The sequence below is a fragment of the Leptopilina boulardi genome, unplaced genomic scaffold, assembly GCF_019393585.1.
Source record: "Leptopilina boulardi isolate dan_hultmark-lab unplaced genomic scaffold, ZJU_Lbou_2.1 LbouV2_384, whole genome shotgun sequence".
Taxonomy (NCBI): domain Eukaryota; kingdom Metazoa; phylum Arthropoda; class Insecta; order Hymenoptera; family Figitidae; genus Leptopilina; species Leptopilina boulardi.
The window spans coordinates 402,636-420,401 of record NW_026137956.1 but is presented as its reverse complement, the minus strand read 5'-3'; the positions used below and the strand labels follow the sequence as shown (position 1 = coordinate 420,401).

Here is a 17,766-nt window from a genome sequence, read left to right as displayed (position 1 = left end):
TTGGAATATTTTTTTTCCCTAAATAATAATAATTGGTATCGAAGGAAAAGAGAATTTTATAAAACATGTTTTAAATAATGAGAGACACTTGGCATTTTTGCAATCCTTTTTTTTTTTGAGAGAGAGAAAAAGTAATTAAAAATATACGATTTATTGTTTTTTTTTTTTTTTTTTTTTTGTTCGAGACATTTCTTTTGTGTTAATCTGTTTTATTATCCCTCGATTAATTACCTTTTCTCGTAAGTTCTTAGGGGCTTTTATAAAATGTTCTGCTTTCTAATTAAGCATTACATTAATTGAATACGTCTACTATCTACAAGGCGAGCATCTTATTATCAAATTAAACATTATACTTTTTTTTCTCTCTCTCTCTCTCTTTACATTAAAATATATGTACAACTTCCTGAAATTTAATTAACTGAAAGTAGAATAGATAACATTATTTTCATTTTTGAACGTATAATAATTATTATTTATTAATAAAATAAAATTTTTCCAGAACAAAAAACGGTATTTTTTTCAGGTTATTCATATAAATTTTTATTATTTCACAAATTAAACATTTAGAATATTTTTTTTTAAATAATTAAAAGTTTTATATAAATTTTTATTTCATGTAATAATTACGTAATATTTTTTTTAATAGTTATCCAATAGAAGGCTTCTGTTTCTAAAATGATATTTAATCTCTATTCAATATTGTTCACAGTTTTGTTAATAAAATTTATTATGGTCATGTTTAATTTTTAATTTTATTTATAATAGAAAATTGTTTTTGTTATTAAAAAATGTAAATTTTTCTTTTAAACAAATAGCAATATTTGCCAAACAGCTCCAAATTTGCTTCCTATGCAAATTGTATAAATAAATTTTGTTGGTTTAAAATTTTTTTCTTCAGAATTGATTCTTATTTTAGAAAGTACAATTAATAATATTATTTTAATTATTTAAATATTAATTAATTTTTTTTTCTGGAGACCTGCATTTCCATATGGATAATGCGTGATTAAAATATTATTTTTCTTATTATTCATATATTATTATATTTCGTTGATTAAATATAGTATATATAATGGAATTTTTTTTTAAAAATTAAGAAACAACCATCCTTATGGTAAATACTAATTAAAGTTTAACTCGAGGGTGGGTGATAAGCAGAGAGTTCGTTTGAAGTGGTCTTGATGATGCAATATTGCGAGCCGGTAGATTCTAATTATAAACTTCATGGCACTTTGATAGCTATATATGACCCTTGACGAACATCGGAGCCATTATTTGAAGCAAAAGTGATATAATACGGAAATGAATTCATTTATACATATAAATCACTTTGCGTTTCGTTTACATATATATATATATGTATGTGTGCAGTCGGTGTCTTGGTTTACATCCGCATTTTCTTCCAATTTTCAAATTTTACCATACATGAGTATATGTACTTTATTTTTAATTAATTTTAGTAGCAATTAATAATAGAAATAACTCCTATATAATTATAGTGTCGAGAATCGTGACTAATTTGACGACGAAAATTTCCGAATGAAATCGATCAAAGAAAATAAATATGTAAATTAATTAGAAATGATCAGTACTCGTTTAGCGTGCGAGCGATAAACAACATTTTTGACAAAGACTGTTTACTTATACGTATGCGTGTGTGTGAATATAGTTTGAATTTTATTTTATTATTATATTATATCATGTGGAGTGATTTTCTTTAATTTTATTATTTAATAAACTATGTTCAGTGAAGTTGGGTGTTATATTTTAAACCTTTAATTTTCTATTATTTGGCTCATACACAAAAAGACTAAAATAAATCAAAAATATTTTATAAGACAATCAAAGTTGGTTTGTGTAGTGTTCATGGTCCTTCGAGCCGGATCGCTCGCACAAAGAAAGCTATCGAGTACTCAATTTCGACAAGGCTGCTTAATCTACATCATATAGAAATCAAAAATTACTTGTATGGAAGCAGTGTATGCATAGGTCTCATTTTAAATTTCGAATGAAAAGCAGATGAGAATATTCATTGAGGAAATAACTGAAAAACTACATATACGAAAACGAGGCAGTTATTTCAAATCGACAACGCTTTGGAAAGTATAAATTATTGTATTATAAGGTGACTCATCGACTTAAAGTAAGAACGTTGTATATATTTATTATTTATCTTTATATTAATTTGTGATTATTTTCTTTGTAATGTCTGTAAACGAAGTTGATACTGCTCGACAAAGCCGTACTAATTGCAAATCAAAATTAACAAAATTTAATACATTTCTTGAAAAATGTTCAATTGACGAAAACGCGGGTACTGTCGAGGAGATTAAACTACGTTTACAAAAAATTGAGGAAGTTTGGAGCGAATTTGAGAAAGCTCAACTTACACTAGAAATATTGGCTCCGGCACCGTCGCGTGATTTAGATCGAACAGAGTTTGAAAATTATTATTTTAAATATGTGTCGAAAGCTACGAAAATGATTAAAGAACGTACTGATCACGAAACGGTTACGGAGAATGACGAATTAACACGACAACGAGTACAAATTGATCAATTGCAAGCGGAATTGAATGCGCAACGCGAAGCTGAGTTGACACATTTAAGAACTTTAGCATCTTCGCGATCAAATATTATAGAAAATGAAAATTCGCATAACGGAATACGATATCCGCTACCCAAACTCGACCTTCCTACCTTTTCTGGAGGTTATGAAGAGTGGCTAGGGTTTAAAGATTTATTTCAGGCAATCATTCATAAAGATAATAACATCCCTAAGGTACAAAAGTTTAGATATTTAAAGTCTTATTTAAGGGAAAGCGCGTCGCGAATAATTGAAAATATCGAAATTTCTGAGGCTAATTATGAAGTAGCGTGGGGGTTACTTGAGGAGAGATATAACAATAAACGAGTAATCATACAAAACCATATGACGGCTCTCCTTGAGTTAACAATACCAAACAAAGACTCAGCATCGGGATTGAGAAATTTATTGGATACTATTTTGCGACATATTCGCGCTTTGAAAATGTTAGGTGAGCCAACAGAGAGTTGGGATACCCCCCTTGTGTGTTTTCTTGTATTAAAACTTGATAGAGAATCCAGGAAAGAGTGGGAACGGTCGGTCAAAGGTAGCGAGATGCCGAGACTAGAAAATTTGACTAACTTTCTACGCGAGCGATGTCAGATTCTTGAAGCTTTGAATCCTGAAAACAATGATAATAAAAACAAAATGACAAGTTCAATTAATAAGAATTCATTTATCGAAAAGAAAAATAATGGTAAGACGCTTTTAAATACACAGTCTAGTTTTAAATGTATATTGTGTAATCAGGATCATATGATTCATAATTGCTCAGATTTTTTAAAATTAAATATTAGTGACAGGTATCAAATAGTAAAAAAGAAAGGTCTTTGTTTTAATTGTTTGCGTGGAAATCATTTAATTAACGAATGCAAATCGAGAAATTGTAATCTTTGTCATAAACGACATCATACACTTTTACACACGCAATCAAATATGGGATCAAATCAAAATTCTAATGTCGAAATTGTAAATCATAATCAAGGAAAAAGTATGCATTTGAGTGATTCATCAAAGGTTCTCCTATCAACCGCTATAGTAAATTTAGTAGATAGTAAAGGTAATAGAATAAATTGTAGAATTCTATTAGACAGCGGCTCTCAACCGAATATCATGACAGATAAATTTGCGAAAATTTTGAATTTAAAAAGACGAAAATTGCGCTCAGCGATTGAGGTTTTAAATAGCAACGAAGTAAATAGCGGTGATTGGGTGGAGACAAAAATGGAGTCGCAAGTCTCAAATTATGCAGTTGATGTATCCTTCCTTATTCTTCCTAATATAACAGGAGAACTTCCAGCGAATCCTATAAATAAAAATCAATTAAAAATCCCTTCTTATATCAAACTTGCTGATCCTCAATTTCACCAGCCAGCAACTGTTGACGCTTTAATAGGAGCAGAACTGTTCTACGAAATCTTAGGATATAATAAAATTCCTCTTGCAGTCCCGCATACTTCTCTATTAAGTACAAAAGTGGGCTGGATAGTGATTGGGAAACTGGGGGAAATTACCAAAACACAAAAAATAACATGTAATTTAATAAGAGATGATTTATCGGTTCAGTTGGAGAAGTTTTGGAAAATCGAAGAAGGAGAACAAAAGAAGTTTTTAAGTTTGGAAGAAAAGTCGTGCGAGGAACATTTTGTAAACAATGTAACACGTGACAATAAAGGTAAATATATAGTGAGACTTCCGTTCAATGAAAATAAAAATAATTTAGGAAATTCATATGAAATAGCTCGGAAAAGATTTTTTATGCTCGAAAGAAAATTATCTAAAGACCCTAAATTAAAACAAAAATATACAAATTTTATGGAAGAATACGAACACTTGAATCATATGAAACAAATAATTGCGGATAAATCGGAAGGATATTATTTACCACACCAAGCTGTTCTGAAGATGATAGATAATATTAGTAAGTTTCGAGTAGTTTTTGACGCATCATGTCAGACAGATACTGGTTTGTCGTTAAACGACACCTTGATGACAGGACCAACTATTCAAGATAACATAGTAGCACTAATGTTGAGATTTCGACAGCATGTGATTGCCTTGAGTGGAGATATTGAAAAAATGTATCGCCAATTTTTTATACATCCCCAAGATAGAAAATTCCAGAAAATTTTGTGGCGATATAATGAGAATGAACCTATCAGAACGTACGAACTGAACACCGTGACATATGGAACTTCTGCGGCACCATTTTTGGCAATTCGTTGTTTGAAAGAATTGGCAAATAATGAAGGTCGTGCATTTCCAATCGCTGCCGAAGTATTAAAGAATGATTTTTATGTGGATGACTGCCTCACGGGAGCCGACACTGTAAGCGAAGTACAACAAATAAAAGAAGGACTAATTGAGTTGACAACAAAAGCAGGACTTCGTATTTGCAAGTGGAGGTCAAATCATCAAGAAATTGCTCAAAATTCAGGGGATTCAGAAGTATTAACAAATGATGTGGATCAAAGTTCAAAGACACTTGGAGTGATGTGGAACTCTCAAAAGGATACATTGCATTTTAACGTGCAACCAACGTTGGATCAAAAACCCACTACAAAACGAATCATGCTTTCACAAATTGGTAAGATGCTTTATGATCCGCTAGGATTAATGGCACCAGTCACAGTTGTGGCAAAAATAAAAATGCAAGAACTTTGGAAAACTAATAATTCATGGGACGATCCAATACCAACTAAATTATTAGTGGAATTTGAGCAATTTCAAGGTCAACTTGGTGAATTGAGCAATTGGGAAATCGAGAGAGCGGTTAGAAGTCAACCATCAGACGAGACTCAAATCCATGGCTTTGCAGACGCCAGTCAGAAAGCGTATGGCGCATGCGTTTACATCAGGTGTTCGAATGAGGGAAAACATCGTACAATATTACTATGTGCGAAATCAAAGGTTGCACCATTGAAGACAGTTACATTGCCAAGATTGGAACTTTGTGCGGCAGTATTATTGTCAAAGTTAATAATCACTGTCAAAAATGCAATAAAATTTAATGTAAATGCAATACACCTTTGGTCGGATTCAACTATAGTATTGAATTGGATTGCATCTTCTCCTCATGAGTTCAGCACATTCATAGCCAACCGTATTGCCGAAATTCAAACTCTTACAAGACCTGAATGTTGGAAACACGTCATCTCACAGGATAACCCCGCAGATTTTGTATCTAGGGGTCAAATGCCTGCAGAATTTGTATCAAACAAGTTATGGAAAAATGGTCCAACGTGGTTGGAATTGTCGGAAGAAAATTGGCCCAGTCATCACTTCATTCAAACGGAATTGCCTGAAAGAAAAAAAAGCGTGGCGCTAACTATAAAGAATGTAAAAACATCAATTAATTTATGGTCTCGATTTTCATCCCTCAGAAAATTGATCCATGTAGTGGCATATTGTTTACGAATAGCAGAAAGAGCACGCGGTAAAACCAAATTTTCCGAGATATTAACACCAGCAGAGATTCAGTCAGCATTTAATCGAATTGTTTCACTGGTCCAGATGGAAGAGTTCTACAATGAAATTAATCAACTGTCAAAGAATGAATGTCTATCAAGCCGGTCAAAAATACTTCGACTTAATCCTGTAATGCACGAAAAAATTTTAAGAGTGGGGGGAAGAATAAAGAGAGCAGAATTGCCCTATGATCAACGACACCCTATGTTGCTGCCAAAAAATCATCCTGTTACAGAATTAATCATCCGCGATATTCATGAGCAAAATATGCATGCTGGCAATAATGCAACACTGTATGCATTGAGAATGAAATTTTGGCCAATCGATGGTAGGTTGGCAGTGCGCAAGGTCATAAATAAATGCGTAAAATGTTTTCGAGCTCAGCCTAAAGAAGTATCTTATCAAATGGGAAATTTGCCTGCAGTGCGCGTGACTGCCACTCGCGTTTTCGAAAATACAGGTATGGATTACTGCGGTCCATTTTATATTAAAGAAAAAAAGTACAGGAATCGAAATAAAATTAAAGTGTACGCGGCCGTATTTGTGTGTATGAGCACTAAAGCGATCCATATAGAATTGGTAAGCGACTTATCAACAGAATGTTTTTTAGCAAGTTTACGACGATTCTTCGCAAGAAGAGGAAAATCTAAAGCATTGTATTCGGATAATGGTACTAATTTTGTAGGCGCTAGAAATGAGTTGAGTGATCTTTACCGTCTCCTCAACACAGATGAACATAATAAAATTATATCTCGAAAATTGGCAGATCAGAATATTGAATGGTATTTTTCGCCCCCGCGAACTCCGCATTTTGGCGGTATCTGGGAGGCGGCGGTGAAGTCGCTCAAACATCATTTACGGCGAACAATTGGCGAAACATTGTTGACATTCGAAGAGCTTGGAACATATATGTGTGAAATCGAAGCAATTGTAAATTCACGACCTCTTACTCCGATGACTATGGACCCTAATGATGTAAGCGTATTAACTCCAGGTCATTTTTTAATAGGAGAGCCTTTGACAACGATTCCTGCTTGGGACTATACTCAAACTCCTGTAAATCGATTATCACGATGGGAATGTTTACAAAAAATGAAACGCGATTTATGGAAACGTTGGTCGCGCGAATATTTAAATGAGCTTAATGTTCGCTCAAAATGGCATTCGGGATCACCAAAAGTGATAAAAGAGGGAACTTTGGTTATTTTAAGGGATGACAATTTGCCGCCGTTAAGATGGAGTTTGGGTAGAGTATCTCAAATATATCCAGGAGATGATGGTGTGATACGTGTGGTAAAGGTAAAGACCCAAAATGGTGAATTAGATAGAGGCGTAAAAAAAATATCACCGCTTCCTATAGAGAGATAAAAAAAAAAAAAAAAAAAAATGTATTTATTGAACATAATTGTTCAAAAAGGGGGCAGAATGTCGAGAATCGTGACTAATTTGACGACGAAAATTTCCGAATGAAATCGATCAAAGAAAATAAATATGTAAATTAATTAGAAATGATCAGTACTCGTTTAGCGTGCGAGCGATAAACAACATTTTTGACAAAGACTGTTTACTTATACGTATGCGTGTGTGTGAATATAGTTTGAATTTTATTTTATTATTATATTATATCATGTGGAGTGATTTTCTTTAATTTTATTATTTAATAAACTATGTTCAGTGAAGTTGGGTGTTATATTTTAAACCTTTAATTTTCTATTATTTGGCTCATACACAAAAAGACTAAAATAAATCAAAAATATTTTATAAGACAATCAAAGTTGGTTTGTGTAGTGTTCATATAGTTTGGAAAAAAAATTATTTTATCAAAAGTTCTAAACAATTAAAATAATTTGTGACGTTGTAAAATTTACAATTTTACAAATCACAAAGGTTTATTTATTTTTCAATATATTAAATAACTTTGTTTATTATTTCCGAAAAAGATATTTCAATATCAAAAATTTACTAGACGAAATCACATTATAGATTCGAGAAATGGAAAAATCTTATTTAATAATAATTTAATATTAAGAATTAATGTATGTAATCCCTTTTTATTTATGTATTTTCGAGCCAACATTCAACTGAAACAAGAAATTAAGAAAAATATCAAAATTAAAAAGAATAAGTAATTATTTCCTCGCATTGTATCGAGTCTAAACTCAAATTTTTTATAATGTTTAAAATTTAAATAAAGAAATTTGTTAACCTTTTGTTTATTTAATTTAAAAATAAAATCTTTTCGAATATGGCTTTTCCGAACCGTCCTCTCTACTGTTAACCAAGAATTGGGACTGCGGCAGGCCGAGTAAAAGGAAGACTATTTTAATTTAATTTAAATTTTGAATCATTTCTTTGCTTTGAGTATCCCTTGATTGTTGAATTTAACAGTTTTTGAGTAAAAGCCTGGTGGCCGTGTGTACTCTTCAGACTAATTTGACAATCAAGAATAATTTTGATTTAATTGTCGAATTTGACAGTCTCTAAAATAGTTTGCTTGGTGGCCTTGTGTATTTTTTCAGACTAATTCAACGATTAAAGAAAAATTTATTTAATCAATTTAATTCTTTTGTCCCTTAATTATTTATTTATTTTTATTTTTGTCCCAAGAAAGTATTGGTGACCAACTAAAAATTTATTCGAGTCTTTCCTTTGTAATTGATTTTGTTTCAACATTGAGTATCGTTAAAAAATCATTGGTTACAAATTTAACATTGTTTAAAAAAAATTAACTTGCTTAAAAACTAGTCGACATAAATTCGATAAAAATTGAAACACTTTACAAATTAATGTTCTTGAAAAATCTAAAACTACTTTTCAATTATCTATCATGTAATTTGTTTAAATAATTAAAAAATTGAAATTTGAGTATGTTCTTCACCAGATAATTAAATTTTCTTTATAGAATCTTATTCTACACATAATTTGAAATTATTATCAAAAATAAAATTTTAGGGCACGTATTTTAAGGTCATGTGAATGTTGTGATTTCGTATGAAAATATTCTCTGCAGGTTTTTTTTTTTTTGCAAAATACTTGATTAATTCAGTTAAAATTTTTTGGAGAACTCAAAATTTTTTTTTGACATTTTGAATTTTCTTCAAATATGCAGTTTTTTTTAAAATAAACTTTTTGATAGAATATTAATACTTTGTTACATAATAGCGATTCTTTATACTATTTTTGAGTTCTTCACAAAATTACAGCTCAATCTACAAAACATTTTGCATGAAAACCAGCAGAGAATATTTACATGTGAAATCACAACAATTACATACCCTTAATAACAAAATATAATTATGGACGATAATTCCCGGTTAATTTCCCGAATATTGAAAATCACGAATATCTACAAACATTGGACCCGATTATTTACAATTTTTTTTTATTTTTACATACTTGGAAATACTAAGAATATTTTGCAAAACGTTTTAGGATGGGCCTAATAATTCTTTTTGTTTAAATAAATTTCTTCTTTTGTATTATTTTATTTTTCAAAATAAAAAAAAAATGTGAAAAAAGAAAAAAAAAATTTTTAAACTAATTATTTAAACATAAAGGATCATTATAGGTCGACTCTTAAACTTTTTGCAAAATATTCTTAATATTTCCAGGTATGTAAAAATAAAAAAAAAAATAAAAAATCGGGTCCAAAGTTAAAAAAAAAAATTAATCTACTTATAAAAAATAGTTATTTTCTATATAAAAATTTTAAACAAAATTTTTGTTAGCATATTTTAAAAGTTGATGAAAATCTGCAACTTTTTTTTTTTTTTCTTAGCAAAAATTCATAAATTAAACCAAAGTAATCATAATTAAAGGACTTTTTTTCTTAGAAAAGATAAGATGCAAGTTAAAATATGCAGGTTTATGTTTATATTAAAATATACATAAGTTTCTGCTGTTAAATAAAAAAAAATTATTAAATACAAATTTAATGAAATTATTTAATATTTTAAAAAAATTTAAATAGAGAATTGGCGCGCGAATATATACTAAGGGGTGGGACTAAAATATATATATATATATATATATATATATATAAAATACTCAAATAATGAACCCTAGATTTTTCTGTGTGCAATTTTATGAGGCATATCCTATATAGAAAAACCAATATGCTTTGTACTTTGGACGCTATTAAAGGGTTGAAGAGATGAGTTTACCACTGATATTTTCGACTCGGTATAATTATTGGAAACGTCCTGTTATATATAGTCGAAGCGCGGATAAAATGATCCTCTCTCTACTACACAGAGCGAGAGAGAATACTCCTCTAAAGAGTCCTTAGAGAACGTATAAATGCAGGGAATATCATAGGGCACTTGGATTCTTTCGACGCATTCATTAAAATCCTATTCTCATCCCTTTTCTTTTAGACTCACTCTATCCTCTTTATTCATTTTTCATATGGCTTTTCATCATTTTCTTTCACTTCTTTTTCACTTTTTCCTTCAAAATTTTTTTTTTATTGTTCCCTTGTTCTCGTGCGTCTTATATAATATATATATAGATATATACGTTAAAAACAAGTTTCTCGAACATGTAGACAGGAAAAGTTTTTTTTTTTTACACAATTTCATTTCTGTCTTTTTTTCATCCTTCTTTCTAGATGGGCGATGATAATAAAATAGTGGAAATTTTATATTAATAAAGTCTCCCGATGAGAAAAGTTGTTAACGAAGAACTCATAGAGAGCTGCTGGTATATAACGAGCTGTTATATATATGTCTTCAGATCCTTGTAATTAGAAATGTTTTTTAATTGAATGTCTTGAAAAAAGGAGAGAATTACTTTTTTTGTGCACTGGGAAATCCTCTTTCTGAAAACAATAATGTTCTTTTACTTTACGAAAGTACTTAGTTATGGTTTACATTTAGGTAGATCAGAATTCTTGTCAGAAAATTGAAAATTACATTTTTAAATTATAATTATTATTATTTTTATCATTATTATAATTTTTCTGCTATTATAAATTTGAAATGTTAATATGGCATATCGCGTATAAATTTCGAAATCTATATGAAAAATAAGAAAATACGTCTCGAATCGAATTTAGGGGAAGAAAAAAATAAGTTTTAATCGATTTACATTACAAGAAAAGTAGGAAAAGTTGATTTTTTATTTATAATAAATACAATTAAATAACAAATATTTTATTATTATTATCATACAATTGTTATTAGAAATTAAATAAGTTTTATTAATTCTCTAATCTGATTTATATAAATTAGTCAAATTTAGAAGCTTTTAAAATGTTTTAAATAATTACATTTTTGAAGAATTCAATTAAAGTATTACTGAAAAAAAATAAATTTAAAAAAAAAATTAAAAATAATTGAAATTTGAAAAAGCTGCGGTTAACATTTATATATAGAAGTAATTGAATTTTTTGGAGATTTTTCAATAAATTTTTTTTTAAATTTGAACTGCTGATGATTGTTTTTATAAGCTATTGATAATAATAATAATAATAATTGAATTTTAGAGAATTTTGAATTGAAAAATGTTTTTAAAAAATTAAATTTTCGAAAATGTTGATTAAATTTTTTAGAAATATAATTAATTTTCCGAAGAATTTTAGAAATAATTAAATTTTTGACGATTTAAAGTTAAAATTTTTAGAAATAATTGAATTTCAGGAGATTTTAAATCTAAATTTTAATTGAATAAGAAAATAAACGAATTTAAAAAGAACTTTCATTTGAAAAATATTTTTAATAATAGAATTTTTAAAGAACTTGATTAAAATTATTGAACATAATTAATTTTGCGAAGAATTGTAGTTAATATTTATATAATAATTCAGTTTTGAAACATGTAAATTTTTTACTAAAAAAAGTCGTATTTTGTTTTAAAAAAAGTTTTTAAAAAAAGTCGAAAAAGTAATATTTTAGTAAATTAAGTCGAAAATAGTCAAATGAATTGAAAAAAGTAGAACGTATTTTTTATTTTACCAAATTTCGTGTTTCCAAACGCAGTTGGAAAAAAAATTCTTACACGAAATAGGAAATTCCATAAGTCAATAAAAAAATCAAGAACTTTTCCATGTTTTTCAGGTAAAAATAAAATTCAAAGACTTTTACAGGTTTTCAAGGAATTCCAGGTCGCTAGACATCCTGTAATCATTTGTATGATTAAAATAGTTATGAATTTAAAATTTATATCATTTTTTATTTTTTTATTTTTTGCTTTTACTTGAAGGATTGATACTTTGTACATAATATTTTCCATCTTTTATATTGCAAGAAATTTTATTATTATATTCAAAAGTAATAATTTCTTTTCTAATAATGTTATGTTAAAGATGCACTGAAAAAAATGTATTTGACTCAAATAATCGATTACTTGACTATTATCAAATAAATATTTACTTGAACAAAATAATTTTTTTTTTATATTAAATAAACTGTATTTGAACCAATAATTTTTGTATTTCAAACAAATACTATTTAATTGACTCAAATAATAATTATTTGATACAAATAAATTTTTTTCAGTGTGTCATCTGAAAATTATTATTTAAAAACTAAATAATAATAATAATAATAATAAATACTTGCTTTGTGTTAAGACCGTTTTTTGATAATTTTATAATAAAAAGGCAAAATACGATTTTTGTTGTAGTTTCATGTAGGTATAGTCTAATCATTTATTTGCCTTTTACTGCTTCATGTTCGTATTGAAAAAGAATTCTTTGATGAAAATCATTGTTTCAATCCATTGTTGTTGATGTAATTGATTTGAAGTCCGATTGATTTAATATTTGCTTTTTGTTAAAACCATTTTCTGAAAAAATTTTACAATACAAATTTTAGGTAAAATTAATTAATATTTTCATTGACATTTTACGATTTTATAGTTTTGTTTTGAAAAGAAAAAAAAATTTAAGATATTTATACTCTATAGTGACTATATTATGTAAAAAGCAAATATATTTAAAGTGAAAACTGTTAGTAAAATTTTAAACGTGAAAGTAAGGGTGTAACTTGCTAGAGGACTAATACTCGAGAGCTAGTAGACAGGCTTTACTGTAGGTCACGGCGTAATCCGATTTCGTGAGCATTAATTCGCGTACGAGCTGAACCGAAAGCTGCACCTCTCTCGGTGTACTCACCGTCTCTGTCTCTCTCTCTCATATCGAACAACATTGTGCATGCATTGTCAGTAGTTTGTTGATTTTCATTGAAATAGACAAATTTTTTTTTATTTTGTAAATGTATTTCAAAATAAATACAGTAACTTGAAAAAAATGTAAAAATTTTTTTTTTTGAAAATAGATCGGATTTATTTGAAATATTTTATTTTAGTATCGCTGATTACGAATCTGACCTTAAATTCTTAATCGCAGTGATCCTAAAAACCTCTGAGTTACAAGTTTCAAGCGAATTTAATCATTTACAGGCCTTGGAATGACTTTAAGACACAAAAAAAGTAGTTTTAGTCGATTTATATTAAATAAAAATTTTAAAAGTCGATTTTTTTTCTTTTAACAAAATTTAATTGGTTAATAAATATTTTACTATAAATAATAAATGTTATTAGATATTAAATTCATTTTATTAATTCTGTAATGAGAATAATTCTATAAAAATATCAAGAAAATTTATTTTTCGAATATTTCAGAATCGAACTAATTGTAAGACAAATTATCAACATTTTATTTAAGTAGGACAAATTTCTAAAAAAAATTTTTAAAGTTCCATTTTTATAATTTTTTCAAGTCTGATTTAAGACATTTTTTCAAATTATAAATTGTCATAGTTTTCAGTTTTGAAGGTCAAAAAAATTTCAGACAATACTTAATCAAGTTTTACAGATTTTTAAATAATTTTTTTTTTTAAATAATAATTTTGGAAGAGTTAAAATTGACATTTTTAAAAATAATTGAATTACAAAAGATTTTTTTAATTTTCAGACAATAATTAAATTTTACAGAACTAAAAATAATTTATCAAATAATTTTAGATAATATTTTTTAAGAGTAATTGAATTTTCAAAGATTTATTATTTTGATTTTTGAAATTAATTTATTGAACTTAAAGTGATTTTTAATTTGAAATTTTTTATGAATTTACTAAAAAATTTATTAGAAATAGTAGACAAAAATACAATAATTTGAAAACTTTTTAAGTGAAAAATAGTTTCAGATAGTTGAATTTTCGAAGAATAATATAAAAATCGTAAAAAATAATTAAATTTCAGGAGAGTTATAATTGAAATTATTAATTTTTAAAAAATTTTAAATGGGAAATTTTAGTAATAATTAAATTTTAGAAGCTTTTAAATTGAAATTTTTGAAAATAATTGAATATTAAAAGATTGTGTTCAATTTTAGATAATAATTATAATAAGAGAAATTTTTAGTGATTTCTGTTGATCAATTGAATTTTCGAAGAAAATTGTAAAAATCATTAAAAATAATTAAAAATTTTGGGTAATTTTATTTGCTAATTTTTTTAAAATTATATAAGCAATTATATTAAATTTCGTAAAACTTTTAATTGAAAAATAGTTGAAGATAATTGAATTTGTGAAGAATTTCATTAAAATTATTAAAAATAATTAATTTAGTAAAGAATTTTAGTTAAAAATTTCTTAAATAATAATTGAAATAAACAGATTTGAAGATCTGCATTGTATACTAAAAAAATGTATTTTATTTAAATTTTTTTTAAAACATGTAAAAAAAATTTACGTTACAGAATTAAATTAAAAATGTCTACCCTAACAAAAAGTATCATTGATTTAAGAAAATCATTTACTTATTCCAATGTGGAAGAGTTTATTTATTTAAAAAAAAAATAATTTTTTTTATATATATTTCAATAACAAAAAACTTAGCGAAAAATATTCATTAATTGTTTTTTTCATATCTAAAATTAAGTGTTAATAAAAATTTTGAATTATTATGATTCACTGAGGTATATTTGATGATTAAAAAAGAAAAAGTAGGAAAAATAAAATGATAACGACTTTTAGAAAGAGATATACAGGTGAAATATACTTATATACCTCTGTGCTATAACTTGTTTGCTTATTACACACGACAGTATAGTGAATGTGTAGTCACTAATTAGTCACATTCAAAGCACCATGAGGAGGAGTCGGAAGCGAGTGGCATACAGTCAAGAATCTGAAATTTGTTTTCTTGCCACAAAAAACAGAAACGAAGGAGCAGTCGAGTTCATTTTTTTTGTTCTTTTTAATAAAAAAAATATTCTGTAAAATCTTTTCACAAAATTTATTAATATAAATTAGATGAGAGCAGGGAGGTTAACACAATCTTAATATACATAAAAAAAATAAAAGCAGAATGTGTCAAAAAAGGTCAATTTTAACCTTACATAGCACTTACATAGTTACTATGGTTAAAAAAAATCACATATCTTATTTAACAATGTGACAGATATATAGGGAAATTTTTTATTTAAATATTTAGAAAAACTTGTGAATCCTTTAAATATACTATTACCTTTAGATTATTGCTCTTCAACACATAATCAAAAAGAGCTCTTTTTGTGTAACACTTATTTGACTTATTTAAATGAGAAAAATATGGAAAAATGACACATTTATTATAAAAAAAGCAGAAAAAAAAGTTGATTTCTGTTTAACTAAAGTAAATATTTTACTGCGTATGCGAATGATGCATTTACATACTTTTTTTTGCATTTTTCGAAATAAACTTAAATGGTTATTAACAAATAACAATTAATCAGATTGTGGACAACCAATCAGGTTTGTAAATGCAAAAAAAATTTTTTTTTTTAATGTTGCGATTCAGCCCTGACCACGACAGTAGCAAAGTAGCGCCATCTAGCTCCATCGTGTAGAAGTTCCACGATCTCCATTTTGATGAATATAGTTTGCAGATAGTTTTGACGCATTTAAGTGTTTTTTTGCATTGGGAAAAATTACTACAAGTAAATAGAGGTATGAAATTTTACATATATAGTTAAATCGTTGAAAGATAAAGTTAAAAATGTTTCTTTTCTGAAAACGAATGTGTAGCAATCATTATGCCAGTGATTGTCTCATTATGTGACTTCTACCTGACTCACTTCTACCTGTTACATATTTGTGTTTTAGTATTTTAAATTAAATTTGCAAGTTTCTAATCAACGTAAATTATTATTTGTTTTTAGTAAAGTGAATTCTGCAATAAGTAATATATACATTGAGAGCTATACATATGTAAAAGACATTCTTTTCATCAAACTCGCGGACAACGCATAACCTCAAAATAATTGACAGCAAAGACGCGACAAAGGTATGCAATTTGAATAACACTATTGTATTTATATCATGGTTAATTAATTCAAATGTGATTAAACACACAAAAAAAATAATTTCAAGAACCCATTAAAATTTTTACACTTTGAGGGAATTTTTTTAGAAAATGCAAAGTTTGCCATACATTTTTTCACACCTAAGAAAAAATCTATCTTTTTTTTTGTTTTTGTCATTAATAATATTTTAATTATAATGTATTTTATCAAATTTTCTTCATTTCGATATAATTGAGTTTTTTCTTTTTTATATAATTAGTCGAATTTTAATAATAATTTGCTCTCTTTGGAAAGCTATTTTAAAATAAAATTGTAATTTTCATCAATAAATTTTATTTAATTCCTCTTTTTTTTTATTTTACAATAAAAATATTATATATATTTTTATTATATAAGATTTTTAAAATTAAATTTATAACGTTGCTTATAAAGTTCGGAAGCAAATATTTCCTGGTAAAAAGAGAGTATTTTATCGTTTATCAATTTTTTTCATATACGTTTAAAGCTTCATTTTAGTAATAATTCCCGGATCAACTGTTTAATCCTCTTGAAATAGTTATCTGCTGACAGACGGAAAGCGGATCGTGGTGGATTTTAATTAGAGCACCAACGTCCTTGATTTTATCACTGCCCCAACTTTTCACAAATACGAGCTTTCAGTTTCTCCACTCCCTTGTTTTATATATATATATATACATAACACACAATGGTGAAAATTTCGAATACGAATTTCATTCAGCCTATTTCTTAGTTATTTATTAGAAAATTGTATTCCTTAATTATTGCTTACTTGAAAAAAAATAATTTTTAAATATACAGAAATCATCGATTTTTTGTTTGATAACATTAAAATTTATTGGTTTCTGTATTTAATAACCATTTGTTTTTGCATTTTTTTTTCCAATTAGAAAAATGTGATTTTATAAAAATAATAGAGATAATAATGAATAAAATAAATAAATCGAAAAAAATGCAGGCCTCGGATAATACGAATTTTTCCGACTTTTTTTCAAATATACGACTTTTTTCGACTTATTTAAATAAAATGTGACTATTTCGACTTTTTTTACATTTAAAAAAAAATTTTTTTTAACAAAATACGTTTTTTTAATATACAATGCAGATCTTCTTTAGATCTTGTTTATTACAATTTTATTTAACAAATTTTCAACTAAAATTCTTCACTAAATTAATTAATTTTAATAATTAAAAAGCTGAAGTACGCAACATTTAATAATAAACGATTTTTAAAAATGAAAAATTCTATAATTTTCAGTCTAAAAAAATATTTTTTTATAATTTGTTGATTAATGAAAAATACAAAACATATTTTTTTAGGCAAAAAATTATAGAATTTTTCATTTTTAAAAATTATTTTTTTTTTTATATATTTTTTATATATTTTTTTTTTAATTTTTTTTTT

At 26.8% G+C, this 17,766-nt stretch overlaps 1 protein-coding gene and 1 long non-coding RNA gene across 2 annotated transcripts; one reads left to right on the top strand and one right to left on the bottom strand.

The window, feature by feature from the left end:
- Positions 1–2,205: 2,205 nt before the first annotated feature.
- LOC127288341 (uncharacterized) lies at positions 2,206–7,422 on the top strand. The gene is made up of 2 exons (XM_051315733.1): positions 2,206–6,514; positions 6,740–7,422. The coding sequence occupies exons 1-2, from the start codon at positions 2,206–2,208 to the stop codon at positions 7,420–7,422; spliced, it is 4,992 nt and encodes a 1,663-aa protein (XP_051171690.1).
- A 2,404-nt stretch (positions 7,423–9,826) lies between these two features.
- On the bottom strand, positions 9,827–15,739 carry LOC127288335 (uncharacterized). Its single transcript, XR_007844025.1, has 3 exons — positions 15,527–15,739; positions 12,611–12,840; positions 9,827–10,869 (listed from the first exon to the last, which is right to left on the bottom strand). It is a non-coding gene; the product is annotated as an uncharacterized LOC127288335 (long non-coding RNA).
- Between the last annotated feature and the right edge of the window lie 2,027 nt (positions 15,740–17,766).